Source organism: Acanthochromis polyacanthus, chromosome 7, assembly GCF_021347895.1.
Source record: "Acanthochromis polyacanthus isolate Apoly-LR-REF ecotype Palm Island chromosome 7, KAUST_Apoly_ChrSc, whole genome shotgun sequence".
Lineage (NCBI taxonomy): Eukaryota > Metazoa > Chordata > Actinopteri > Pomacentridae > Acanthochromis > Acanthochromis polyacanthus.
In genome coordinates, this window is record NC_067119.1 from 19,209,047 (window position 1) to 19,236,126 (window position 27,080).

At 39.8% G+C, this 27,080-nt stretch overlaps 3 protein-coding genes across 3 annotated transcripts in view; all 3 read left to right on the forward strand.

Annotated features, from left to right (window-relative positions):
- Positions 1-27,080, forward strand: part of LOC110950830 (protein prune homolog 2-like) — a 188,370-nt gene that overhangs the window by 128,149 nt on the left and 33,141 nt on the right. The gene's annotated exons all lie outside the window — the stretch shown is intronic.
- LOC127534825 (beta-1,3-galactosyl-O-glycosyl-glycoprotein beta-1,6-N-acetylglucosaminyltransferase-like) lies at positions 1,659-6,621 on the forward strand. Its single transcript, XM_051951061.1, has 4 exons — positions 1,659-2,063; positions 2,183-2,276; positions 5,007-5,411; positions 5,542-6,621. Exons 1-4 carry the CDS (start codon positions 1,768-1,770, stop codon positions 6,025-6,027), a joined length of 1,281 nt encoding a protein of 426 aa, XP_051807021.1. The 5' UTR covers positions 1,659-1,767; the 3' UTR covers positions 6,028-6,621.
- On the forward strand, positions 20,884-26,220 carry rfk (riboflavin kinase). The gene is made up of 4 exons (XM_022223290.2): positions 20,884-21,442; positions 22,882-23,033; positions 23,770-23,872; positions 24,086-26,220. The coding sequence occupies exons 1-4, from the start codon at positions 21,361-21,363 to the stop codon at positions 24,256-24,258; spliced, it is 510 nt and encodes a 169-aa protein (XP_022078982.1). The 5' UTR covers positions 20,884-21,360; the 3' UTR covers positions 24,259-26,220.

Below are 27,080 nucleotides of genomic sequence, written 5' to 3' on the forward strand. Positions count from 1 at the left end.
ATGAGTAGTCATCTGTGAAACATTGATCATATGTGTGTCCCTCTATGCTTGGGGTTCCCATTGGACCTGCTAGATCAGTGTGGACTAGCTGTAAGGGTTATTAGAGCTTTTCTGTCTCGTTCTCTATTTCCACTCTGTGTGAATTTGCCTTGCGTACACAGTTCACATACCTTAGCTGACCTAACCACACTCCCTTTTATCCCCATGCCTTTTACAACACCTTGCAATCTTTGTACATCCTCATAATTGCAATGACTCACAATATCATGCCAGGTCTGGATGTTGTGGCACACTTTACACTTATCCACATTTTACTCAATAGTCGATAATACAGATTACCACTTTCGTAAATGTCAAAGCTGCTACCATACATTCTGGTCATGCGACTGTTGTCTTTCTTGAAGATAATCAATGCTCCTCCATTCGTAACCATAATGCCTTTCTTTTTCACGTTACCTGCTGGACTTCCGTTCTTTCTGTGTCCCACCTTGAAGAGGTGACCATCATCACGACCTTCCTGCTTTTTCTCTACAACTTTTCTGGCACCATCCTGTTCCCACTTTTTCTTGAACAGGGATTCTTTATATGTGTTGCTTGTACAGTAACTGTCCCACACTTTTTGAGTACACTGTCTTGCTATGTGTCCTTTAATTCCATATCTGTAGCATGTCATGCTGATATCTTCATGCCTTTTGTTATTAAAGTGTTTACTCAGATTTTGTTTGTTATATTTCATGTTTGTTTTCATCACATTGTCCGTCGATTCAGCTGTTTTCATTTTCTCAGCTTTCTCATAGATTCTCAGTCTCCTATTAAAGTCTGTGAATGTGACTTCATCTTCGTTTGGAGTCAATTTCATGTTGCTTAACAATGAGTAAACTCATGTCAAGTATGCTCTCTCAAAGCTAACTTCATTGTCTTGAGGCATGACATCAAAGACGAAGATCCTTTTTTCAATATAGAATATGAACTTAGTTTTATGTCTGCCAGCTAGACAACAAACATACAGCTATACTCAATACTGTAACCTAAGTGACATCTTATCCTCATAAAAGCTAAACTTTTGGTTTGGAAACTTTTTGAATAAACATAAATGTGCAGTTATGTGAAGAAGCAGCACATTATTTAAACTTTAGAAGACTGAAAGGTATAACTTGCCTCTGTTTTTTCTTTGCTGTTTCTTTTCTGTTTCTATACTTGTGCTTTTATTAATGACATTATTTTTGATTTCATGCCATCACCATAAACAGTTAATGTCAACTATAATGTTCATGTAAATGTGACCTTTGCTTTATGATGATCTTTTTACCTTCATATATATGGGAAGGGTTTGACAGAAGAATGGATGTGTTCATATGATTTCTTTTTTTTTCCAGGGGCAATATGGACTAATCTGCCTGACTTCATAATGAAAGGAACTTGTGGACACATTTTTAAACATTACTGCAAATACATTTATCAAAGCTTTGTAGCATGTAGCAAAGAGCAGAAACACAACTGCATTGGTGTCACAGAACATAGTCTCCATTGCACATTTTGAGCTTAAGTTTTTGATTTAAGTCTGAGCAAGTGACAAACAGATCAGTAGTGCATATGCCATGATATTGTAGTGATTTATGTTTGATCTTAGACACAAAATGTTTCACAGACAGAAAAAATACATTAAAGACTGTGAAATACATTTGAAGACTAATATAAGTTGCAGTTGAACAACATACAGAATTCACACTATAATGAAAAGCATCGCGGTTGAAGTTCTCTAAAATAATGCCGTTACTGCAACAAAGTCGACTGTCCCTGTTGTTGAAGCTCACTGTTGTACTGGGATCAGTGTGGATGCTTTCTCTACTCAATGAACTGAGAACAGACTGGAGTCTTACCTACAGCTGGTGGGAGTATACAGATGTGGATGGCGGTCCGGAGAAAGAGTGCAACTGTTCTGCAATTCTGCAGGGAGAGACGGAGGCACTAGAAAAGGCCAAATTACTGACTCTGACTAAAGACTTCCGCAAGAGTGTTGACATCCCTGATGAGTATTACATCAATGCAACCAAAGACTGCAGGTGTGTGGCTTTAAATCACAGCCTTCAGTAACTGTTGAACTCTGAGTCATTACTGAAATATTTTGAGTTGAAGTAAAATCCTTGAGTAGCATTTGTTGTTCAATTTTGTGCTTTTGCAGGAACTTTAAGTTAAGCAGGAAATACTTGACATTCCCGTTAAGCAAAGAAGAGGAGGACTTTCCTCTGGCTTACTCTATGGTGGTCCATCACAAGGTATGAAAACTCAGAAGTCTGAATTCAGATTTATATAAACTTGAAAGACTGTGCAGTACGTCTAAGTATAGCTGTATAACGTTTTCCTTGACTGTGGAGGAAGTGTAACGTTTGGAAAACTGTCCTTCAGGATGAAGGTTGTAATTGACATGTAATAACTGGCTGTGAAATTTTGAATTAAATGTAAAATTTGAAAGTGGACATTTGAAGGTACAGGGATCTAATCAATGACTCTGTTGAGCTGCATTTTATGAAATGTCCATCACAAGGTATGAAAACTCAGAAGCCTGAATTCAAATTTATATAAACTTGAAAGATTGTGCAGTACGTCTACAGTATAGCTGTGTAGGAGACCTACGAAGCTTGCACTCGTTTATATAAAAGGGGCACCACCTCTTTAGAGGAAATAATTAACATTAATTAAAAATGTATTAATTTAAATTTTGATCAGTCTCATATCTTAACGCATCTCAATAATCACAGAGCGATACATGGCAATATTGAAGGGGGTGTGTGTGTGTTGGGGGGGGGGGGGGGGGGGCGTTTTAAAAACGGATTCCTATTTCTGCAGTGTGCCGAAAGGACGTACGCTAGTCAGCCTGCCCGTTTGCAGCACAGCTACATTTTCTCAAGACAGAGAAGGACATTTGTTTTGGGTTTTCACACAGCCACCTCCCCGGAGTTCCTCTCGGTGTCATCGTTAAAGGCTTGAATCCTCGGTTAAATTGACCCACATTCTTCACAAGAAACACTCAAAACTGTAATTTGGTCTAAAATGAAGCATTTATTGACTATTCTATTGAATAAACAAGTGAAATCCTATTTCAGTGCATATGGGTGTGTATGTGCATGCGTGACTAATTGGGTGTGTGTGTGCGTGCGTCTGTGGAATGTGTGTGCGTGTGGAGTGAGGTTTGTGTGTGTGTGTGTGTGTGTGTGTGTGTGTGTGTGTGTGTGTGTGTGTGTGTGTGTGTGTGTGTGTGTATGAGAGACTGGAAATATGGTGAGAGAAGAGCCAGATAACTAATCTGATGAGGTACACGGTAATTTGGATTAAAATCAATGATTTGTAAAGGAATAAACGGATTAAATGAATTTAATTAATCAAGTGATTAGTAGTATCAACTAGGGCTGGACCCGAATATCCGAATATTCGTTCGCTACTGCACTATCCGGATATTAATTTTGGTATCCGAATATTCGCCCCCCAGCAGATTTCCGGTGTGGTCAGCTGAATGGAGTCGGTTGATCGGGAGTCACTTGATTTAAAAAGGTTGGTTCTTAATCAGTTCTTCGGAGTAAAATGAGTAAAATTCGGCTGAAAAATGAGCATAATGTCTAGCTTTAAGTTACAAAAAGAAAAAAGGATAAATAGTTAAACTTTGAAACTAAGAAACTTCAAGGAATAGGAAGAGACGCGCCTTTTTACAGAAATATAGTGAGAACCTCTAGTATAGGCTCTGCAGAGAGTGAAGGAAGGAAGAGAGTGGGGACCGGGCATTGTCCGGCTTATATCAGGCAAAGGGGGCCACGGGAGGACCTCATGGTGGAGGGAAGCTTCGGCGCGAATTCTCCACTTGAAATTTGACTCTCTTTGTCTCACAGAGAAAGGGGGCAGAGAGAGAGAAGGAAAAACTAATCCAGAATGAATTAAAACATTGTGATATTAAACACGCAAAACACGATCTGTCTATTCCTCCACCATACTTCAGTTGTGTGAAAGAGAAACATGGGTAGAGTTATGTGAATTATTCCATTCATAACTATATGTTTATGTTCTTTTGGATATTAAAAATATATATCACAGTGAAAATATAGTAACAAGTCAGACATTTGGTGATGGATAAGACAATTGTCATCCTTTCAACCTAAATAGGAAGAAGGAAGAAGAAGACAAAGGCAGATTAAACATCAGAAAATTAATAAATCCACTTCTATATGACATATAATGGTCAATTTTAAATCTGTTGGAGGTGAAGTCTTTCCTGTCACTTTGGTAAACCCGAAAATTCAAAATACATCTCAGAAATATAAATTTTTGAAAATGTTCTTTGTTTCAGTTCAGTTGAAGAGAATGGGGCTCTTCCTCTGTGTTCTTCTCATTCAGCAGGTCGTAAAAGATTTATGGTTGTTATCTGATCCCAGTAGAATGTAGAGACGTCTCCGGAGAGAGTCTCCTAAAGCTGAAAAGGGATTTTAGCATGAAAGTTTATTCACAAAACATCCATAGCATAAAAGTGAAAGTCACTGTCTTTCAGAAAGGGTTCTTCCAGGTGCAGGTTCAGCAGGGGGATCAATCTTTCTGTGAATGAAAATACACAGAAGTATGACTGTTCCAATCTTCCTCCAGTAGTAATGGGTGTTGGTCAGTGCTGGAAAGGGAGAGCTTATCTGAGTTTGTCTTAGGCCTTTGGTAAATTCCTACAGCTGTATAACGTCCTCCTTGACTGTGGAGGAAGTGTAACGTTTGGAAAACTGTCCTTCAGGATGAAGGTTGTAATTGACATGTAATAACTGGCTGTGAAATTTTGAATTAAATGTAAAATTTGAAAGTGGATGTTTGAAGGTACAGGGATCTAATCAATGACTCCGTTGAGCTGCATTATAGGAAATGTCAAATCCGTCTTTTGTGGAACTTGTCACATCATTCAGGGAGTACCCCTTTAAACTGATGCACAAATGAAGTAAATCATTCAATCACTGATTGTTTTTTCTCTCCATTTACTTCAGGTGCAGAATTTTGAGAGACTACTGCGAGCTATTTATGCACCTCAAAATATTTATTGTGTCCATGTGGACAAGAAATCAGAGACCTCAGTCTTTGCTGCCATCATGGCCATCACCTCCTGTTTTCCGAACGTCTTCATGGTCACACGGCCTGTCACTGTGGTCTATGCTGGCTGGACACGAGTCCAGGCTGACCTTAACTGTATGTCTGATCTTTATAATGCCAGCGCGGAATGGAAATACTTCATCAATGTTTGTGGCCAGGATTTCCCTCTGAAAACCAATTTGGAGATGGTACGGATGTTGCGTTCATTGAAAGGTCGGAACAGCATGATGTCAGAACCATTGCCAGCTGGACTCAAGCGGAGGGTGACATATGTTCACCAGGTTGTTAATGGGGAAGTTCAGGTAATTCGTTTGGAGATTTTTTTTATATACCTGGACAGATAAAGCACCCTTGACATTGCAGAAATGTTCTATTCAGACTGACCTCACTGATTGTCACCATCATAATAATGTACTACGTCAACTTTCTCAGGAGACAAGACAGCAAAAGGAGCCACCTCCTTTCAACCTGCCCATTTTCTATGGAAGTGCCTACATTGTGGTCTGTCGAGGTTACATCCGCAGTGTGTTGGAAGATGATCGAATACTGAAGCTGATAGAGTGGGGGAAAGACACCTACAGTCCTGATGAGTTTCTCTGGGCAACCATTCAACGAATGCCTGGTGTTCCTGGCTCAACAAGGCCCCATGGTAAATACGATATGTCAGATATGAATGCAATTGCTCGACTGGTGAAGTGGCACGCGCTTGAGGGTCCACAGGAGTCCCTGAATGCAGTGTATTCAGAATGTAATGGCAACCATGTGAGGGAAGTATGTGTGTATGGTGCTGGAGACCTGCAATGGATGATTGCTCAGCCTCACCTTTTTGCCAACAAGTTTGACATCAACACAGATCCCATTGCCATCTACTGCTTGGAGAAATATCTGAGACAAAAGGCACTGGCTGAGTTACATTAGGTGGAGATTTCTGTGGCAGCCCAGAATCAGTCAGAGAAGGGAGTGGTTGACTCATGACAATGCTTGTGGTACATGCCAAAGTAGCAGGAATCAATGTTTCCCAACAGAAAATTGCAGTGTAACAAGAAAATCAATTACTCAATTCACTCCCTGGTGGGCAGACAGTATAATTTATTTGTATAAAGATTGTTATCATCAACCATGTACACAACTTTTTAGGGATATGCTGATAGTTGTTAAGTTGGAGAATACTAGATATGCTGCACATTTCCAAGGTTACACTGACATGGCAATCTTTCCTTAGATATGTTGATGTCTTAGGTTCTGATAGTGTGATAACCAGTGTGGACTTTGTCTTTGGCATATATGTATTTATGTGTAATAACAGCTTTGGAACAAGAACAACGAGAAGGATCATTGATATGTTAGTGCCTGAGATAAAAGGGTGCATTGTTCTGGCCTCCTGACACCTTCCTGTTAATTTTTTTTTTTTTACATGATTCCTATATTCATCTTTCCTTGCATAGTTTATCATGTATATCCTGTGAATGTCACCATGAGTGGAGGACTAATAAATATCCAACTGTGTTTGTACATTGAATCGTCAAATTGCATTGACACAACTTCAGAAACAAACCTAATCTACAATTATGAAAACTGCTTACTCTGCAAAATATGATTGAGTTGTTGCTGTTATTCTAACAAGGACTGCACAGTGTCATAGTGGTTAGCACTTTTGCCTTGCAGCAAGAAGATTCCCGGTTCAAATCCCGGCCTGGGCGTGGGATCTTTCTGCATGGAGTTTGCATGTTCTCCCTGTGCATGCATGGGTTTTCTCCGGGTACTCCGGCTTCCTCCCACAGTCCAAAAATATGCTGAGGTTAATTGAAGACTCTAAATTGCCCGTAGGTGCGATTGTTTGTCTGTACATGTAGCTCTGTGACAGACTGGCGACCTGTCCAGGGTGTCCCCTGCCTTCGCCCGAGTCAGCTGAAATAGGCTCCAGCTCCCCTGCGACCCTAATGAGGATAAAGCGGTGTATAGAGAATGGATGGATGGATGGATGGATACTATGTTACTCTGTTTGTACTGGCCCTGGGCCGCTGCATTCCTCCTCTGTTGTTTTCTGGATTGCACTCAGCTGCACGCCTTCATCCACCCGGCCTCCGTTGACTCGTCCCGCCTGCCGTCTCTGGAGCTGAAGCTGGATTGGATCAGACCAAAGTACAGTCCAATCTCGATGCCAGCTGCCTCTCAAAAGACTCCTTCATCTGGCAGCACTTCTTCTGAGGGGAAGCTGAGCTTCAGCAGAACTTTGGAGATGTGTTCCAGTGGTTGGTGGATGTGTGAGCAGATAGAGAGGGACCTTTGAATTGTTCAGAAAGGAAAATGGGGAACCCATTGGTAGTTTTAGTTTCAGGTGCTACTGCGGTGTGTTCTTGGGTTTTAAGAGGTGAACAGGACGAGTTTTTTCCGCATTGATGATCTTTTATTTTGTTCCTGGTTGTAATGCCCATCAATGTCAATGTGAAGTTCACTTTTAGCTCTGTTTATTTATTTTTATTTTAATAACACCCATTTGCTTTTAACCCCCTCACATATTGTGTTGTTGTAAACTTACTCTTTCAAATAAATACTCGTCCAGCCCTCTGGAAACCAGCGTTTGGATGGTTTTTGTTTTGCTCCTCACCTACTTCAGACCTCACCTACTTCGAACAGAACAACGTTTTGTGGAACAAAGGCCATACTATGACGTTTTTAGAGCGACATGCTATACTATAGGCTTTTTTATTTGACATATTACTATAACGTTTTTTGTTTCAGTTTTTATTGTTGTTTTTCAGCAAAATATAAGAATCTACACAGTTTTAAAAATTACTCTACTTTTACTTGTGCAATGAAATATTATTCTGTGGCATTTTTTAGACCACATATTACACTCTGATGTTTTCTTGAATGACACTATTTTGACAATATACTGCACTATGACATTTTTTGAACCACATATCATACATGACAATTTTATTCAACATCCTATCATTTTGCACTTTCTGAACCACATAATAATCTATGGGGTGTAGACAGTAGTAGTAATACTAAAAGTACAAGCAGCAGTAGTAGTACTAACCCGAGGAGCCGTGGTGGGCATCCTTTATTTTCATTTCTGAAAGGTGGTAACCCTAGCTACAACTCTAAGAGCTATTTATACTACTACTGCTGCTGCTGGTATTTTCAGTACAGTGGGTACGGAAAGTATTCAGACCCCTTGAAATTTTTCACTCTCTGTGTCATTGCAGCCATTTGCCAAAATCAAAAAAGTTCATTTTATTTCTCATTAATGTACACTCAGCACCCCATCTTGACAGAAAAAAACAGAAATTTAGAATTTTTGCAAATTTATTAAAAAAGAAAAACTGAAATATCACATGGTCATAAGTATTCAGACCCTGTGCTCAGTATTGAGTAGAAGCACCCTTTTCAGCTAGTACAGCCATGAGTCTTCTTGGGAATGACGCAACAAGTTTTTCACACCTGGATTTGGGGATCCTCTGCCATTCTTCCTTGCAGATCCTCTCCAGTTCTGTCAGGTTGGATGGTGAACGTTGGTGGACAGCCATTTTGAGGTCTCTCCAGAGATGCTCAATCGGGTTTAGGTCAGGGCTCTGGCTGGGCCAGTCAAGAATGGTCACAGAGTTGTTCTGAAGCCACTCCTTTCTTATTTTAGCTGTGTGCTTAGGGTCATTGTCCTGTTGAAAGGTGAACCTTCGGCCCAGTCTGAGGTCCTGAGCACTCTGAAAGAGGTTTTCCTCCAGGATATCTCTGTACTTGGCCGCATTCATCCTTCCTTCAATTGCAACCAGTCGTCCTGTCCCTGCAGCTGAAAAACACCCTCACAACATGATGATGCTCCCACCACCATGTTTCACTGTAGGGATTGTATTGGTCAGGTGATGAGCAGTGCCTGGTTTTCTCCACACATACCGCTTAGAATTAACACCAAAAAGTTCAATCTTGGTCTCATCAGACCAGAGAATCTTATTTCTCATAGTCTGGGAGTCCTTCATGTGTTTTTTGGCAAACTCTATGCGAGCTTTCATGTGTCTTGCACTGAGGAGAGGCTTCTGTCGGGCCACTCTGCCATAAAGCCCCGACTGGTGGAGGGCTGCAGTGATAGTTGACTTTGTGGAACTTTTTCCTATCTCCCGACTGCATCTCTGGAGCTCAGCCACAGTGATCTTTGGGTTCTTCTTTACCTCTCTCACCAAGGCTCTTCTCCCACCATTGCTCAGTTTGGCTGGACGGCCAGGTCTAGGAAGAGTTGTGGTCATCCCAAACCTCTTCCATTTGAGGATTATGGAGGCCACTGTGCTCTTAGGAACCTTGAGTGCTGCAGAAATTCTTTTGTAACCTTGGCCAGATCTGTGCACTGCCACAATTCTGTCTCTGAGCTCCTTGGGCAGTTCCTTCCACCTCATGATTCTCATTTGCTCTGACATGCACTGTGAGCTGTAAGGTCTTATATAGACAGGTGTGTGCCTTTTCTAATCAAGTCCAATCAGTTTCATTAAACACAGCTGGACTCCAAAAAAGAAGCAGAACCATCTCGAGGAGGATCAGAAGAAATGGACAGCATGCGAGTTCAATATGAATGTCGCTGCAAAGGGTCTGAATACTTATGACCATGTGATATTTCAGTTTTTCTTTTTTAATAAATTTGCAAAAATTTCTACATTTCTGTTTTTTTCTGTCAAGATGGGGTGCTGAGTGTACATTAAAGAGAAATAAAATGAACTTTTTTGATTGTGGCAAATGGCTGCAATGACACAGAGAGTGAAAAATTTCAAGGGGTCTGAATACTTTCCGTACCTACTGTATTACTACTACTGCTTGTACAGCTATACTACAGCTACTATTAATCGTCTGGTATTTGGCTGTCAAGCTGCTAGCTCCATTAGTGTTTTGCTAGTGGCTAACTAGCTAGCTCTCATAGACCGGAAGCTCTCAACAAGATTTAATCATGAAAAAAGAGCCAAAAACTATTCTTACCTTTGAAAAGTCATTCCAGGTTTCCTTGTCTCAATCGTATTACGTAGTGTGCTATTGTATGCAGCACAGTGAGACGGTGTAGTGCCGAAGAATTGGCGTCTGAGGCGGAGTGTCAAACACAGGTGCTAACCTCTTTACTCTTTATTGTTGGTTACACTATGTTTTTTATTCTCTTTGTTGTTTTATTCTTTTATTTTGTGAAGCACTTTGTGTTGCATTTTAAATGGATGAAAGGTGCTATATAAATAAAGTTTGATTTGATTTGATTTGATTTACTGACATCAAACGACAGAATAAAAGCACTCACGGTACATGTGGAACGTAACTCCCAAACAGGATGAGTAACAGCATCAACAGTCCGTGTGCAAATCTAGGGTGACCATATTCTGTTTCTCTGAAAAGAGGACACACTTCCAGCTCGCGAGCGACAAATTTTCAGTCCCCCCCCCTCCCCCCCTTTTTAGGGGTTTTCCGTGGGTCAGGGGGCTTTCTGTGCTTCAAACTCAGTTAAACTGATTTTCTGAATTCCCCAGAAAAGAACACTTTACCTGGATATACAGAAAAATAGCCCAAAACACTCACAAACAGTTGCTTTATAAATAATATATTTATTAAATTAAAGCAATTCTCCTAAACAATATAATCAGTCACATACAAATATGGCATGCTCTAGTCTTTAATAGTTATTGACTCAAGTTGTGTAGGAACACATGTATTCAGATGTTTAACAAAATAAGAAATAATCATCTCTCTTAAGTCTGACACTCACACCTTAGTTAGGAAAAGTGAGGTAGAGTACCATTCTTCAAAATAGCCTCCCAATTGTCAGTTATGTAAAAATAGAAATAATGCCTCAAAATATTAAATAAAAAGAAAAAAGAGAGGTAGCCTATTCTTCAATGTTCAGTTAGCCTATTCTTCAAAATAATGTGTCTAATGGCAAATGAAAAAAAAATATAGAAATAATGAATCAGGTCAACAGTCCTTTTTTTCCCTTCTTTTTCCTTCTCTTATTAGCTACAGAGACATAAGTCCCAGCTTTGCAGACTGTACATTCTGCCTCCCATTTGACACGACCCGGACGAAAACAGGGGTACTTTTTTCGCATTTCATCAGTGAAATGACATTTGCGTTTCGGCATTTTCTTTCGGTTCGAGTGTTCTCTCGCAGTGTCTATCTGACTGTCAGCCTGCAAGGAGTGAGTGAGTGTGGAGCGCCTCTGCACTGTTGCCAACTCCTCAGTAAGGAAAGTCGCTGTTGGCTGTCCTAAAAGTCGCTAGAAGTCGCTAAATGACGTCATCGCCTAATTTGCATATTTCCCAGTTTGCATGTAATTGTAATCAACGTTGTGGAAGAGACCAAAAAGTGAGTATAAAACACCCAAAATATGTTTTTGTACTAGAGGCTAAATGCTGTGGTTTATTTTAGCATGACAGTGATGAAACATTTTCGTTTATATGGCTCCGTAAGTCTGGATGGGATCTGTAGTGACTTTGCGCATGCGAGGTTCATCTATCGTCTGGCCGCGGAGTGATGTGGGTCTCCCCCTCCCCTCACTGGGTCTGCTGCGGGGTTACTGGACTGACAGCCTGTGCTCTGGGAGGGGGAGAAGCTCACAGCAGCACCTGCTGCTTGTTGAAAACAGTAACTGCGGAATGAGCCGAGTTTTCCTATCAGAGTCTCCAAAACGGCAGAAAAAGTCGCTAGATTTGTCACTAGTCGCTTTTGACAAAAAAAAAGTCGCTAGGAGCTTTGAAAAGTCGCTAGATTTAGCGAGAAAGTCGCTAAGTTGGCAACACTGCGCCTCTGTACTGCTTTGTGCTTTGGGTTCGGCTCAAACTCCGCCTCTCAGAGCGTGTTTCCAAAGGAACCATTCAACGTGAATGATAAATACACTGGTCTGTGACGCGCTCAAGCTAGGCAAGATCAAAAACCCGGACATTTGAAGGACTTTATAAACGCCGGCCGGACAGGCCGGATAGCCTCTCAAAAGAGGACATGTCCGGGCAAAAAAGGACGTATGGTCACCCTAGCAAATCACAACCACAGTGAATTATGTAAACCCACTACAACGGCACACTTGTTTCTGTTTTCATGTCATCTACATCAACAGAATGCTTTGAGACTTTGCCTCCACTAGCTTAGCCTCGCCATAGCACACAGCTCAAAGGGGCATGTGCTATCTACTGATTCATATCCATGGTCCTATCTACTGTTTCATATCTATGCACATTAGTCTGGTCCGATGCCATCTCGATGAAGATGTTTCATGAGTACATGAGAACGCAAGTATGACAGTTACGTACTGACAAATGGCCGTAGTCTTCTTACTGCAAAGGTCCAAAGCTGCTCGTCTTCTCCTCCAGCATCAAGAAACCACTGATCTATAAATAAATCCTGGATGTTGTACTGGGCTGCTGAAGCTGAGGTAACCGGATATACTAAAGTGGCCATCTTGTGAGCCCCAAAACAAAGCCCTGCTGTGGTCCCCCGCTGGTTTAAACAAAGCAATCCCATGCACTTGCACGTGTTATTCTTTCTTAGTATTTTTATTATTTTACAACGTTTCTTACCATTTATTATGCCATCTTGTGCAGCAATTAACTGTACTTACAGAAAAGGGATAGGAAAGGGGAAAACCTTTCATAAATCCCGTTGTGCTTTAGTGTCACACCCGCGGGACACTTTGAGATCTGCATAAGCATTTCCTTAAATGTCTGAAGCTGCAAACGCGATTATACAAACACTATACACCCATGGAAAGCTTAGATTCTCGTGAATCCGCTGGTATAAACCACTTTCAGATGTGATTGCCACAGCGGGTAATATAAACACATTTCTCCAACAAACAACAAAACATTTAAAGGGCACAACTCACCTTTGGACGCTCTTTTACTGGTCAAAGATGAATATAATCCACAAAAACCGGCCAGAATCCAAGCTTCGGCATCCAGACAATACTAGCAAGTATAATATTTTGTCCAAAACATATCTTGAAATAAGTAAATAATCCACAAATAGCTCGGCTCCGTGCACGCACACGCGGCGCATGGCGGCGCTGCGCGTTTCATATTCACTGTATTTATGTCCATATTTTTATTCAACGTACAGAGATCCATGCGGTCTTGCACTCAAAATGGCGACTGAAGTCTTTCCTTTATGTTTACACCGCATTTCAACCAATCAAGTGACTCTGGCCTGCCTCCGAGGCCTAAACGGCCAACCGTAGCCGAGACTGACCGATCTGGACCTACTTCATTTCGTCAGTAAATTCTGAGCAAATCACGTCGGAGGAAACATTTGACTGACAGGGCTGGTAGCCAATGAGCCTGCTGAATAGCAGAATATAAATACAGCCTCTGCCAGCAGGGTTGTGTGACATGTCACACCTCGGCTCTGGCTGCAGCAGGAGTCTTTCTGTCTGTCCCTCCCAATCTCTGTGTCTGATACACACTAGAGCTGCTCTGAAGTGCCTTTTTTGAGTTCTTTATGAGTTTTTGGAGTGAAAATAATGTGAAAACGGGCTGAAAAACGAACATATACTATTTTTCCCCAGGGTATGCAGAGGGTGTACAGAGGGTGTCCAAAATTGACAGCGCCTGGCCATAGCAGTACAAATACATGTGTGAAACACTCATTTCTTGTAGTATTGCTCTGAAATTTTGACCTGAACTATGTAAGACCCCAGGCTGTTGCCTTTTTATGTTTTCAAGCTGTCACAGTGCTGCCACAGTTATTTTCAGGTGTTTTATTAGGGAAAAAATTTAGGCGAGAATAAAATTCATCCTAATTCAGTGTGTTGCAACATAAAATACTCTGTACCAGTAGCACCTAGAGTAATTCTGCACTGGGTGAAAATTCAGGTTGTCAGCTTTCAAAGGAGACCCCAACCATGCCTGTACTCCAAACAGTTCAAGAACAGCATTCAATTTACTTTCTGTACATCTTCAGTAGAAATTTCAGGCGAAAATTGACGGAAGCTTATAGGGTTTCAAAAGTAAGTTGAATTTATAGTTTATTTTATGCCATTTAATAGGTCAGTGAAAAGTTCTGTAAAAGGTACATTTCCCAAGCATGGCAGAACAGAGCCCCTTATTATAACCTGTTACTGACAATAACTAATCATTACAATTTTATTGATTTTTAAATATGCTTCTTAATAAATATTTAGACATATGTACCTATAATTATAGAATAAGTTATATTCTGATATAAAGCAAATTATTAAGAAGTAAAAAATTCTTATGATATATAGAGGTGTGTGTGTGTGTGTGTGTGTGTGTGTGTGTGTGTGTGTGTGTGTGTGTGTGTGTGTGTGTGTGTGTGTGTGTATATACACACATATGACAGATAAGGGTTTTGTGCTAAATCCATGTACTTGTATATATATATGCAGCTGTTTAAAGTACCTTCGTTTAATATTGTAATATGGTATATATTACATTATTTAATAATTAAATAAAAATGCTGTTAGAATAAATGACATTATTAAAATATAGTATTACAGTATTAAAATAAATCCGGTTTATGCCTTCAAGACATCTACATGTATACAGTGCCTTGTGAAAGTATTCGGCCCCCTTGAACTTTTCAACCTTTCGCCACATTTAAGGCTTCAAACATAAAGATATAAATTTTTAATTTTTTGTCAAGAATCAACAAGTGGGACACAATCGTGAAGTGGAACGAAATTTATTGGATATTTCAAACTTTTTTGACAAATAAAAAACTGAAAAGTGGGGCGTGCAATATTATTCGGCCCCCTTGCATTAATACTTTGTAGCGCCACCTTTTGCTGCAATTACAGCTGCAAGTCGCTTGGGGTATGTCTCTATCAGTTTTGCACATCGAGAGACAGAAATTCTTGCCCATTCTTCCTTGCAAAACAGCTCGAGCTCAGTGAGGTTGGATGGAGAGCGTTTGTGAACAGCAGTCTTCAGCTCTGTCCACAGATTCTCGATTGGATTCAGGTCTGGACTTTGACTTGGCCATTCTAACACCTGGATACGTTTATTTGTGAACCATTCCATTGTAGATTTGGCTTTATGTTTTGGATCATTGTCCTGTTGGAAGATAAATCTCCGTCCCAGTCTCAGGTCTTTTGCAGACTCCAACAGGTTTTCTTCCAGAATGCTCTTGTATTTGGCTCCATTCATCTTCCCATCAATTTTAACCATCTTCTCTGTCCCTGCTGAAGAAAAGCAGGCCCAAACCATGAGGCTGCCACCACCATGTTTGACAGTGGGGATGGTGTGTTCAGGGTGATGAGCTGTGTTGCTTTTACGCCAAACATATCGTTTTGCATTGTGGCCAAAAAGTTGGATTTTGGTTTCATCTGACCAGAGCACCTTCTTCCACATGTTTGGTGTGTCTCCCAGGTGGCTTGTGGCAAACTTCAAACGAGACTTTTTATGGATATCTTTGAGAAATGGCTTTCTTCTTGCCACTCTTCCATAAAGGCCAGATTTGTGCAGTGTACGACTGATTGTTGTCCTATGGACAGACTCTCCCACCTCAGCTGTAGATCTCTGCAGTTCATCCAGAGTGATCATGGGCCTCTTGGCTGCATCTCTGATCAGTCTTCTCCTTGTTCGAGGTGAAAGTTTAGAGGGACGGCCGGGTCTCGGTAGATTTGCAGTGGTCTGATACTCCTTCCATTTCAGTATGATTGCTTGCACAGTGCTCCTTGAGATGTTTAAAGCTTGGGAAATCTTTTTGTATCCAAATTCGGCTTTAAACTTCTCCACAACAGTATCTGGGACCTGCCTGGTGTGTTCCTTGGTCTTCATGATGCTCTCTGCACTTTAAACAGAACCCTGAGACTATCACATTTATACGGAGACTTGATTACACACAGGTGGATTCTGTTTATCATCATCAGTCATTTAGGACAACATTGGATCATTCAGAGATCCTCACTGAACTTCTGGAGTGAGTTTGCTGCACTGAAAGTAAAGGGGCCGAATAATATTGCACACCCCACTTTTCAGTTTTTTATTTGTTAAAAAAAGTATAAAATATCCAATAAATTTCATTCCACTTCACGATTGTGTCCCAATTGTTGTTGATTCATGACAAAAAATTAAAATTTTATATCTTTATGTTTGAAGCCTGAAATGTGGCGAAAGGTTGGAAAGTTCAAGGGGGCCGAATACTTTCACAAGGCACTGTATATATATATATATATATATATATATATACACACATGCATACATATATACATATACATGCATAGACATGTAGACCTACAATATATGCAGCTTTATAAAGTAGTTTGTGGAATATTGTAATACTGTGAACATATTAAAACTAAGTTTATTGCATAACAAAAATAAAATATTATTTGAATTTTAAACAAATCTGTTATTATTCATTTTGCATAACCAGAAAACAGTTTCATTGTGCATATAGTACTGTACAGTACTGATTACTGTAACTAAAGCAAGTGTCTGTTTTTTATAGTCTAAGTAGTTTGTTAATTTTTTTTGCCTAAAGTTGAAGACATCTCTAATTCTCCCCTCTATATTATAGACATAATTATAATAAGCTAAAGACACGCAGAATTTATTTACAAGTAATAATAGTTGAGGCTGTTATTAAGCAGGCCTTCACATAAAACTATATGCTTAAGCCAAAGCCCGGGACTCTGTACTACTGCTTATTGGGGCCCGCAATATGGCTGCTAGCCCAGCCCCACTTACCTCAAAGTTTAGCTGCCCGCTTAGTCAGATGCAACATCCAGGGTTTATTTATAGATCAGTGCAGGAAACGTCTTCAAAGCTTCTTCAAATCCAAACGAAATACAATCAAAAGATCAAACTAACCTCATTGGCGCAAAGTTGTGTTCAGGAGCGTCGGAAATCGGAGTATCAGTAATGTAAATGTAAATTTCCAACGAAAATTTTGAGAGGGACACACGGGATGGCCAATCAGATCACAGAGGGTGGGGTGGGGGGGCACTGCCCGGGCAGCGCGACACACAGGCTTTCAAATCGTAGACTGTATATATACAGTCTATGTTTCAAACACAGATGCATCACTCAGAGACAGCCAGGCTCATGGATATATACACATACCTATGGCCAGTGGTGTAGTGGTCCCTGGAGAAGTGGGTATACTCTTAATTTTCACCTTTTTAAAAAAAAATTAGTCCAGAAAAACGCCCTGTTTTAGAAACAGTGACATAGAAGACTACTCTATTCAATTTTTTCAGTCATTTCTACTTGCCCACTATTATAAAATTATCATGACTTGATTAGGAGCAGTTTGTAGTTATTACTGGTCACACAAGCAAACTGGATTAATGTAACATGTATTTATCATGAGGCAAACATGGTGTTTGTTACTTTTGAACATTTATTTAAATATAATACTTCAAATATGAAGCTGACAGTGCATCCTTGTTCATATTTCATCATGAATAAAACTTCAATATTGTTTTAGGTCGAATCTTAAACTACCTGTCCCCATTCTTGTGTTTTTACTTACTTTAAAATCAACTACCAGCCTAGAGGTTTTCCCACATTATCCCAATCTAGCTAGCTTCAGACTTACGTTAGAATAACGCTAGCCTTTCAAAACGTTAGTCAGACTCGGCCCGACATTCAGTATAACCCGTTGCGCTTCAGTTACGCTTCAGTGTCCCGCCCGGGGTACACTTTGAGATCTGCATTAGCAGATTATACAAACGCGATTATACAAACACTACACGCCGATGGAAAGCTTAGATTCTCATGAATCCGCCGGTATAAACCACTTTCAGATGTGATTACCACAGCGGGTAATATAAACACATTTGTCCGACAAAAAACGAATATCCATCCATCCGTTCTCTGTACACGGCTTCAACGTACACAGCGCGACTGACATTTCCGGGTTCATTATTACACACAGATGAAAATATTCCACAAAAAACGGCCATAATCCAACCTTGGACATCCAGACGAAACAAGCCAGTAAACTATTTTGTCCAAAACATGTCTTGAAAAACGGTATATACTCCACGAATAGGTCGTTTTCGAGGAAATGCACCTCGCGATGCGCGTCCAATATTCCCTGTATTTCTCGTCATATTTTTATTTACAAATAGAATATTAGCGATTTTTTTTTGTACTGAAAATGGCTGGAATTGACTGCAGCTTTAACCACTGGCGACAAAATATCTTCTCCTTGAAATGTGCAGTCATGTTGCCAGTAGTTTAAAACAATGATTCATTTGGAAACCACCTTAAAACTTACCTGAGAATTATATCGTTCATGAAAGTAGGTTTGCTCGATACGTACCACTCACTTGAAAGGGGTTTATTCTGACTTTCTCGCATTTCCGCGCATCTTTCAAGCAGACCTGTCAATCAACTGGAGTGCCACAGAGGTGTTAGCAAAATTTTCCTCTGTATGACCCGCCCTACTCTGCCTCTGATTGGCTCATCCCTAAAGTTAACCAATCGAATCAGTGAAGGTAGCATGTACCAGCCAATTACAGGCAGAGGAGGGTTGTTCATGGCTTCATCATCGGGCTACCTGGCACACAGATATTACTGAATGATGCGCACCAGGGAGCATTAGAAGTGGGTATAAGCAATGCTAACTGAAAAATAAGTGGGTATACGCCGTATACCGCCGTATACCGCCGTATACCCTGGACTACACCACTGCCTATGGCCAGCCTGACAGCTGCACAATGACTGGGTAGCGTGTAGGACAGAAAATGCGGACCGGATTTTCACAAACCTGGCATTCTCTGGAGTAAAAACACGAACTGGATTTACCCAAAGGTTACATATTCCATAACAGCAAAGTTGATTTTTTTTTTTTCCTTTTTGCCCGTGTGATATTTGGAGTGTGGCGTGAGAGTGCATGAAGGGACTGAGTTACGTGTGTCTCACGGCCAAAGCCTGAGAGTTGGCAGCCCTGTATCATTGCAATAACCACTGCCAAAGGAAGCACAACTACACACAATATGGGCACGAACAACCTGCCACATAAAACAAGATCTCAACCCGAATGACCCATTGACCCGTTGTCCTGTGATTAGCTGCAAAAGACAAACCCTAACCCAGACACACTTCTGCATAGCCATGTTCGCACCTCTATTTTCCTTTACAATTCGTAAAACACTCCCTATATTTTAGAATTTGGTCGCACTGTCAAATTCAATCCTTCTGCACCTGCTTATTTTGACCCGATCATCGGCTGCTCTGTTACAGAGATGAGATTTTTAAAAATGTAAGGCTCGGCCACAGTTTCAACTTGATCTGTGCTGCCTCCTTGTGGTGAGTAATGATATTGCAAGTTTCTGGAAAAGTAGAGCAGATCCATCTCTCTGCCAGAAAATCTCGACAACCATTCATCCATCATCTACACACCACTTAATCCTCATTAGGGTCGCGGGGGAGCTGGAGTCTATCCCAGCTGATTTAGGGTGAAGCCATCTTACAAGGCTTCCGGGTCAAATACGCCTACAGGGCAAACCCTGGTGCCATTTTGGATCACTTCTGTATGAGATAACTAGGTGAATTACCAGCCTATGCCAACAGTCACCCAATTGTAAGGTTTAACTGTATGAGAAACTTTTTTTTACCCACTATTGAATTTATTCTACAATCAAAGTTTTTTTTTTAACAAACTTTACTTTTCAATAATAATAATGAAAAAATATTGTGACAAATTTAAACATTGTTTGGATTCTTGAATTTTATGGCTAAACTACAGTCGATGAAACTCCCTGCTCCAGGGTCAACTCTGGCTGTGAGAGGGAGCGATCAGAAACCTTCCTCATCTCCTAGAAGAACAGATCCATGTTCTGGTCAGGGGAAACAGTGCACCCATGGAGTCCCAAACACAACATCACAACAAACTAAATAAATAATTATCAAAGCAAATCTGCTGCCTGTGTTGTGTGTTGTGATAATTCTGCCAAATTTTCATTTTATGATGATGACTTAAACAGAAGTGTGGATTGAAATTTTGTGCTTTTTAATGTTTGGTATTTTTTCTAACATTTTTTGGACCTTACAAATTCACAAGTACAATGTATTAGATTTCCAAGTCACAGTTTTAAACAGAACTCAAAAATGCATTTTACTTCCGTTAAAAACTGCAACCCCATCAATTTTCCATAAGCAGCAGGTGTTGTGATCCAAAGCCAAAATCTTATTTTTGTTCAGTACAATTTTTCCATAACCTGTTTTGATTGTCAGTTATAATTGCAAAACTGCACTAGTTCACTAGTTTAACGTCTGTGACAGAGTAATAGAAATTAGGATTGTTACCCTGGAAGTGTTGTTTTTTTTTTTTTTGTTGAGACAATTAACCAGTAAATAGTTCAAAAAGTACATTTTGGGTAAACTTTCAAAGGTCATATCACCAAGTGGTATATGGAGTCAACTAAATTATCTATAGCATTTGAATGGTCACATTATATCCACATTTTGATGTCAGGCTCATATTCTAGCAATGATTTCTTCTGTGCCAAAATATTTTTCTATTATAGTCATGACTCAAATATATTTTTCCACCCTTAAAAATTCCATGTGGTTATCACTTGTACTACTAAAGCTATGAGGAATTTTCAATTATGTGCTTTACTGGAAGGTAATGAAATAATCACAGTATGACGGTTACATTTTGCATGGCCTCAGTAAATAGACTAAACCTATTGTACAACAAAATCAGCTGATTCGGATCGCGGGATCGCGTTGGAGGCACTGTGGTTGTGCTGAACGTCTCTTATCTGTAATTGCTGTATTTCCTACAACACTTTAAGGCAGCATGTGATTCCCGTCCAGCCATATTCACATGGTCAGTGACGTCAGACGCAGCGCTGTGGACGCAGATGCGTTCACGGTTCAACACATGTAACATCACCGGCTCTCTATCAGTATCGGGCTTCATTTTTATCAGTATACTGTGAGCGGACCTGACCGAAACCGACGCCATCACTTTCCAAGACAACTCCTCGGATAAAACCGTTTCAAGAAGTGTGAGCCTCAGAGGAATCTAACGGTTGTTAGCATAGCTAGCATAGCTGGTGAACTTTACCCATCGCCGCTCGAAGCTCCAACTTTATCCGGTTCTAGCGACCTAACCCGGCGGGTGAAGCTCATGTCGTAGTAAACACAGGGACGAACCCTGATCTCTACAAGGGTAAGATTTCAGCCTCAGCTAGCTGTCAAAGCGGTGCGTTAGCCGGCACAGTGGTCCTGGCTGAGTAGCCGGTCTGACTTCCTTGTGTCGTTCGAGGTCATTCTGTAGCGTAAATAGCCAGCGGTTGTCGGGATACCAGCCATGAAGAGCCTCCCATACTTCTGCCGGGGAGAGGTCATTCGAGGTTTTGGAAGAGGAAGCAAAGAACTCGGCATTCCCACAGGTGAGCTGATTGTTCGACCGGTGGGGCTTTTACGGCGAGCTAACGTTTAATCTCGCCTACGCAGATAACGTTAAGTCGGTGTGAATATATTATAACGTACCACGGAGACAGAGACCCAGAGTAGCCTTACGTCATAAACTGAACATTGATGGCGTTTGGTTATTAATTACATGTTAGATAATTTGGTAGACAGTTTGTTGTTAATTTACACTGGCTACCTGCCCGTTTATTGCCTTGTCCTGAACTACACTGACGACAACTTTTTTTACGTAACCAGCTCCCCTCCGTTTTACCTGCGTTGAATGAGAGTTGAGTAACTGAACTTGGCAGATGATTAAAGCGTTTTTTTTAACCGAAATAATGTCTTTTATGCCATAATGGCTGTTTCGAGAAATATGTAGTAATGTCGACATAGGAGTGATCCATAGGGCAGAAAATAATGATCCCATTAAAATGCTTTATTTCACCTCATTCAAGTCATTATTGATCATTTTAAAAGGCCTGTTTTTTACAAAGAAGAAATTGGTTTATTTTTAATTATATATTGATATTATTTGTAAGTGCACAGATAGTAATTTAAATATAAAATACACACAAATAAATAAATGTAGTAGGTAGGTTCTAATAAATAAGGATAGTGGAAGGATCTCTCATTTATACACCTTTAAGAAGTGAAGCCATCAGATGTGAACTCCTCGCTGGCCTCCATGTCCACACAAGTCTGACTCACCGGATGTAGACTGTGGGTATAAGCCTGAAATTGGCTGCACATTTGACACAATTTTCACTGCTTCTTCTGTTATCTATGTGCTACCATTTTCAAAATCCTCCCTCTACTACAGGAAACGACAGCATTAGAACAACAGCCGACATGTTTCTAGTTTTGCTGAGGAGTTGGATCGTGCAGTATTCCTATTGTTTTGTGATGAATTAGACATTTTGTCATGTGACATGTCTTTTGTCTGGAACCAAAATACGTTTGCAGTTAAAATTTAAATCATGGTTTACAATTTTAGAATAGCACAAAGTTTGCTGAAATACCTTTGTTTAATTTATGTCTTACATATGTTTAATTAAGAGAGACTATTTCACAATTTTTCCTTCTATGTTGATAACTAATTAGATAATACTGTGGGTGGGACATCGCTCAAGTCCACAAAGTGATTACAGACGTTAACACTTGGTGAAGAAGCCTTTTAAGACATGCTGCTTGATTTGTCACTAAAATGTTTGAAAAGAAACAACAAATAAATTGTTTTTAAAATAATATCAGCTATTGCAAAGAACCTTTGCATGTTTCAACATAATAAAACACTTTGTGAATCATTTTATCCCAACAGTTGATAGGTTTCTCTCTGTGTTCTCTTCTTTGGAGTGCCATTAAACAAGTCTCTAATTTCTTTCATGGTAACCCTTGTCCTCCATCCTCTGATCTACAGCCAACTTCCCAGACTCAGTGGTGGAGCATCTTCCAGCAGATATTGGCACAGGAATCTACTATGGCTGGGCTTGTGTCGGTAATGGAGATGTGTACAAAATGGTGATGAGCATTGGGTGGAACCCTTACTACAAAAATACCAAGAAATCCATGGTAAGTAACAAGATACGCCACGAACCCTGAAAAATTGCTCGATTTTTATATTCAGAAAGTAGAAGAATAGTGCACATTGTAAATGTCAAATAGTCTTTGTTAGTCTGACAAACCAAGATTTTCACCTAATGATGGTTTGGTCACAAGTTAAATTCTTTCTCCACGGCTTGAGTTGGTGAATCAGATTTTCCACAGTGGGACAGCATTTGTATCAAAAACAAGAGTCGCTCTTTGAAACTTTATGCACAACTGCACATTCGAATGTGTTTGTTGTTGGACTGACTAACCTTGGCCTGGGTCTGGATGTCACACGTAACTGAGCTCTCTTTGTGGTGTTTCTCTGGAGGCAAACTGTTAGAAAGTTGCTGGAACTAATTCGATTAAGTTGTCTTTATTTGCTGTGTGTCTTATGAAAATCTACCAATTTCAAAACAATGAAGGCTTTGTAAAAATACTGAGAATGCCATTTTTTGCTTCTGATGGAAACCACTGAGACATCAGAGGGAGTAAGGAACTGGGGAAGTCTTTTTCACATCCTCACAGTTATATTTTGGTCGTATTGTTAATTATGTAAATAGTATTGCAACATTTAATGACACTTCGTACACTGGTATTTTTTGGCATATATTTAGAAATTCTAATATTTTCAAATTTGATGGTACCAGTGCAATGTGGTATATTTTGGTATTTGCTGTTTTAATGTGAAAATAACTTGTACATTTTGTTGTTGTTGTAGGAGACTCATGTGATTCACACTTTCAAAGAGGACTTTTATGGAGAGACTCTCAGTGTTGTCATGGTGGGATACATCCGTCCAGAAAGAACCTACGACTCACTTGGTACAGCTTTCTGTCACAGTCACAATTTACCACCTAATCTGCAGTCCGTACCACTGGGGTCAGAACCCTCATTAAATCAAAAACAAATGATTTTTCAAGGCTCCATATTTTATTCAGTAGTACTTCGTGCATCCTTCTTTTTTCACCTCTGTCTCGCATATCCTCTGACTTTGCTCGCTTCTTTTCTGCACATCTTTATCTTTGTCCTCACAGAAGCCCTCATTGCGGCAATCAACAGTGACATTGAGGAGGCCAAAGTGAAGCTGGAGCTCCCGGACCACCTCAAACTGAAAGAAGACAACTTCTTCACCAGCACAGCCAGCTCGTCTTCAGTCATGCCCTCCACCACTGCATCCACGTCACAGACTATTATGAACGGTCACTGACAGCTGGCTGGGACAGCAGCACTTTGTGCATACACTCACAAAGACCAGAGCAACACAGAGGTTTCTATGTACATACAGGTCTGTGTAAATGCACAGCCTCATTCTAACATCTCCCAGCTGTCGCTATAGCTGCACGTGGATATAATCATAAACAACCAATCATGTTTGTTGCATTTTTCTTTTACTTTGTCACTGTTTATGTTAAAGAACTCTTTCACTTTCCGTATGGTTTTGTTGCAGCCAGCCACTGAATATGTTTATTTGTATATATTCACACCAGATTGCCTCTTTGGGTCACACTGGTCTTGCTGTATATTTGGATTCTTTTATGAGAGAAGGCACCGAAAAAAATCTTCATCTTGAGATGAGGATGACTACAAATACAGGCAGTTTGTAGTAAGCTGTATATAAAATATCAACTTACGACCATAAACTCAAATCTGTTAACACAGCCTAGCCAGAGTTAATATGTGACCTATCAAAGGTTTTTGTGATGAGATTTGTTTCTGCCTCAGATGGTTAAGGAGGAGGTTTGGGCATTATTATCTGTAACAAAAACACAGCTCACACGGTTAGACAACGTTATGCAACAGTGTGATTAGATGCAAGGCGTCTGTGAAAACGGTGGTTGAAGAATGAAATTCTGTACATTTATTGGTATTCAAGTTCCTCCTGGTTGTCTCCCTTCACTTCCCTCTTTAGAAAATCTTTCCCTTTCATTGTGACACACTCTTTATCACTGCCCTGAAGTGTATGAAACATATACAGTGGACCAGAGATTGGATTCAGTTTTGATGCTTATGCATTTATAAAAAATAATGTTAATTTTTGTACACAAATTATTTAGTAACCTCCAGCATGGTTATTGATCGAATGAAATTGTGTACCAAAAACATGTTTTAAGCGAAGTCCTTTTGCATAACTTCAGCATAATTATCCTCCAGACTTAACAGTCTTGTATGTTTTCTTTTTCTCCAACTCAATGAATCAATAGAGAGTTGTAAATTATCTCAAGGAATCTGTCACTGAATTGGTGACTAAGTTCTTATGCACACTGGATAGATTTTTTTTTTCCCTCTGCACCTTGCCAGTCTCTATGGGTTTGTTACAGGTAGTATAGTGTTGACAAGTGAGTTGAAGACAAACAAGAGCTCACAGCTTCCGTTCTACCCCGGTGTTTGCAGGCGGTAGTGGTCTTTAAAGTGTGTCAACACTAATGTATACCATTAGGTTTAAAACAAATCTGAGCAGGAAAATTCTATAATACACCTAATTTTCTTTATTTTTATGTAGAATATTTATTCGTTAAGAACACTAACAAATATATTTCAAAACTGTAGACAAATCCCTGAAAGAGGAGTATCTCTCCATAGTGTGTATGCCTGTTAAGCTTTTACAAAAAAAATTACATGAAACAGTTTAACATAAACCTACAAGTGTCTGCAATTATTTGAACGGTAAAAATCTTTCTAAAAGAAGAAATATGTAAGTATAGCTATGTGATTTTTGCATTTTAAATCTGTATTGTATTGCATTATTTTGGTTTATTAAAGTGCTATTTAGGGAGTAAAAGCTATGACTGCATTTTATGAATACAGTTATCATGCAGCAGTAGCCATGATCTATTTACGAGAAACATTTACCCGTTTTTGCCTGTACCTTTGTATTCTCAGTCTGGTAGTTTAACATTTAATTTTAATTGGCTTGTTTACTTAAAGGGACTGAAGTAATTAAATAAGCTGCTTCGTCAAAGCTGTCAAAGATTAAAAGAGGGAAGTGTCATTACACCTTGAAACACACTGTTGTAGGGTTAAATATATTTCAGTCTCATACGTTGCAGTTATTTATTCTAGTTTACAGAGGGACCAGGGTTATAGCATGTAGAGGCTGAAGGTTCAACATTTTTGTGTTTTCATTTGTGTGTTTTGTATAATTTAAATTAAATAATTTGATCAAAAAACACTTGAGTTTATTTTCTTCTTAAGACTTTGACATGTAACGGGTAATGTGTTGAACACCATAAAAAGCTGGACACCCTATGATAAGATGTTAACATGGCTGTGCTTGACTTTTTGTCAGTTGAAATCATCACTGCCTGAGTCTTGCTATTGTTCTAACTTCTGCAATTAGACCCAGATGTTAATTCTAATTTAAATAATTTCTTGCAAATATTTTTCAAAGAAAGTACTTCAATTGGCACTGTCCCATATGGTGCCCACTTTAAATTACTGTGTAGTGAAATAAAAGTAGATCGCATTAAGATTGAAGATCCAGAAACAATGGAATTAAGAGGAAACTTGTGTCCATCAGCACAGACTTTAAAATAAACTGTACTTATTAGTGGTTAGTAAACACTCCAGTGTTGTCATTTAGCTATTTATATGTACCTTTGGCAGCATGCTTTGTTTTATTGTCTTGCTGGAAAACAATTCTCCCTAGCTGCAATTCTCTAGCAGACTATCAATTTTTCCGCTAAACTTTCCCAGTTGTTGGCTGCATTTATTTCACCCTCTACTTTGCTAAGTCTTCAGGCAATCCTGCTGACAAACATCCCTATATCATGATACTGCCACCACCATGCTTCACAGTGGAGGTAATGTGGTTGTGATCATGTGTGGTGTTTGGTAGCCGCCAAACATAGCATCTAATCTGATGGACAAAAAGCTCAAATTTGGTCTCATCTTAGCAAAGAAAGTTCTTCCAGTTGTCTTCAGAGTCACCCACATACCTTCTGATGAACTATAGGAGACTTAATATGAACTTTTTTAAACAGTGACTGTTTCTTTGCCATTCCCCCAAAAAGCTTGGACTGGTGAAGAACT

Excerpts from the sequence above, each read along its gene's own strand:
- LOC127534825 (XM_051951061.1), top strand. The coding sequence starts at position 1,768 with ATGCCGTTACTGCAACAAAGTCGACTGTCCCTGTTGTTGAAGCTCACT. Across the intron at positions 2,277-5,006 it reads CTATGGTGGTCCATCACAAG|GTGCAGAATTTTGAGAGACT; the intron begins GTATGAAAACTC and ends CATTTACTTCAG. Across the intron at positions 5,412-5,541 it reads TTGTTAATGGGGAAGTTCAG|GAGACAAGACAGCAAAAGGA; the intron begins GTAATTCGTTTG and ends CAACTTTCTCAG.
- rfk (XM_022223290.2), top strand. The coding sequence starts at position 21,361 with ATGAAGAGCCTCCCATACTTCTGCCGGGGAGAGGTCATTCGAGGTTTT. Across the intron at positions 21,443-22,881 it reads AGAACTCGGCATTCCCACAG|CCAACTTCCCAGACTCAGTG; the intron begins GTGAGCTGATTG and ends TCTGATCTACAG. Across the intron at positions 23,034-23,769 it reads AAAATACCAAGAAATCCATG|GAGACTCATGTGATTCACAC; the intron begins GTAAGTAACAAG and ends TTGTTGTTGTAG.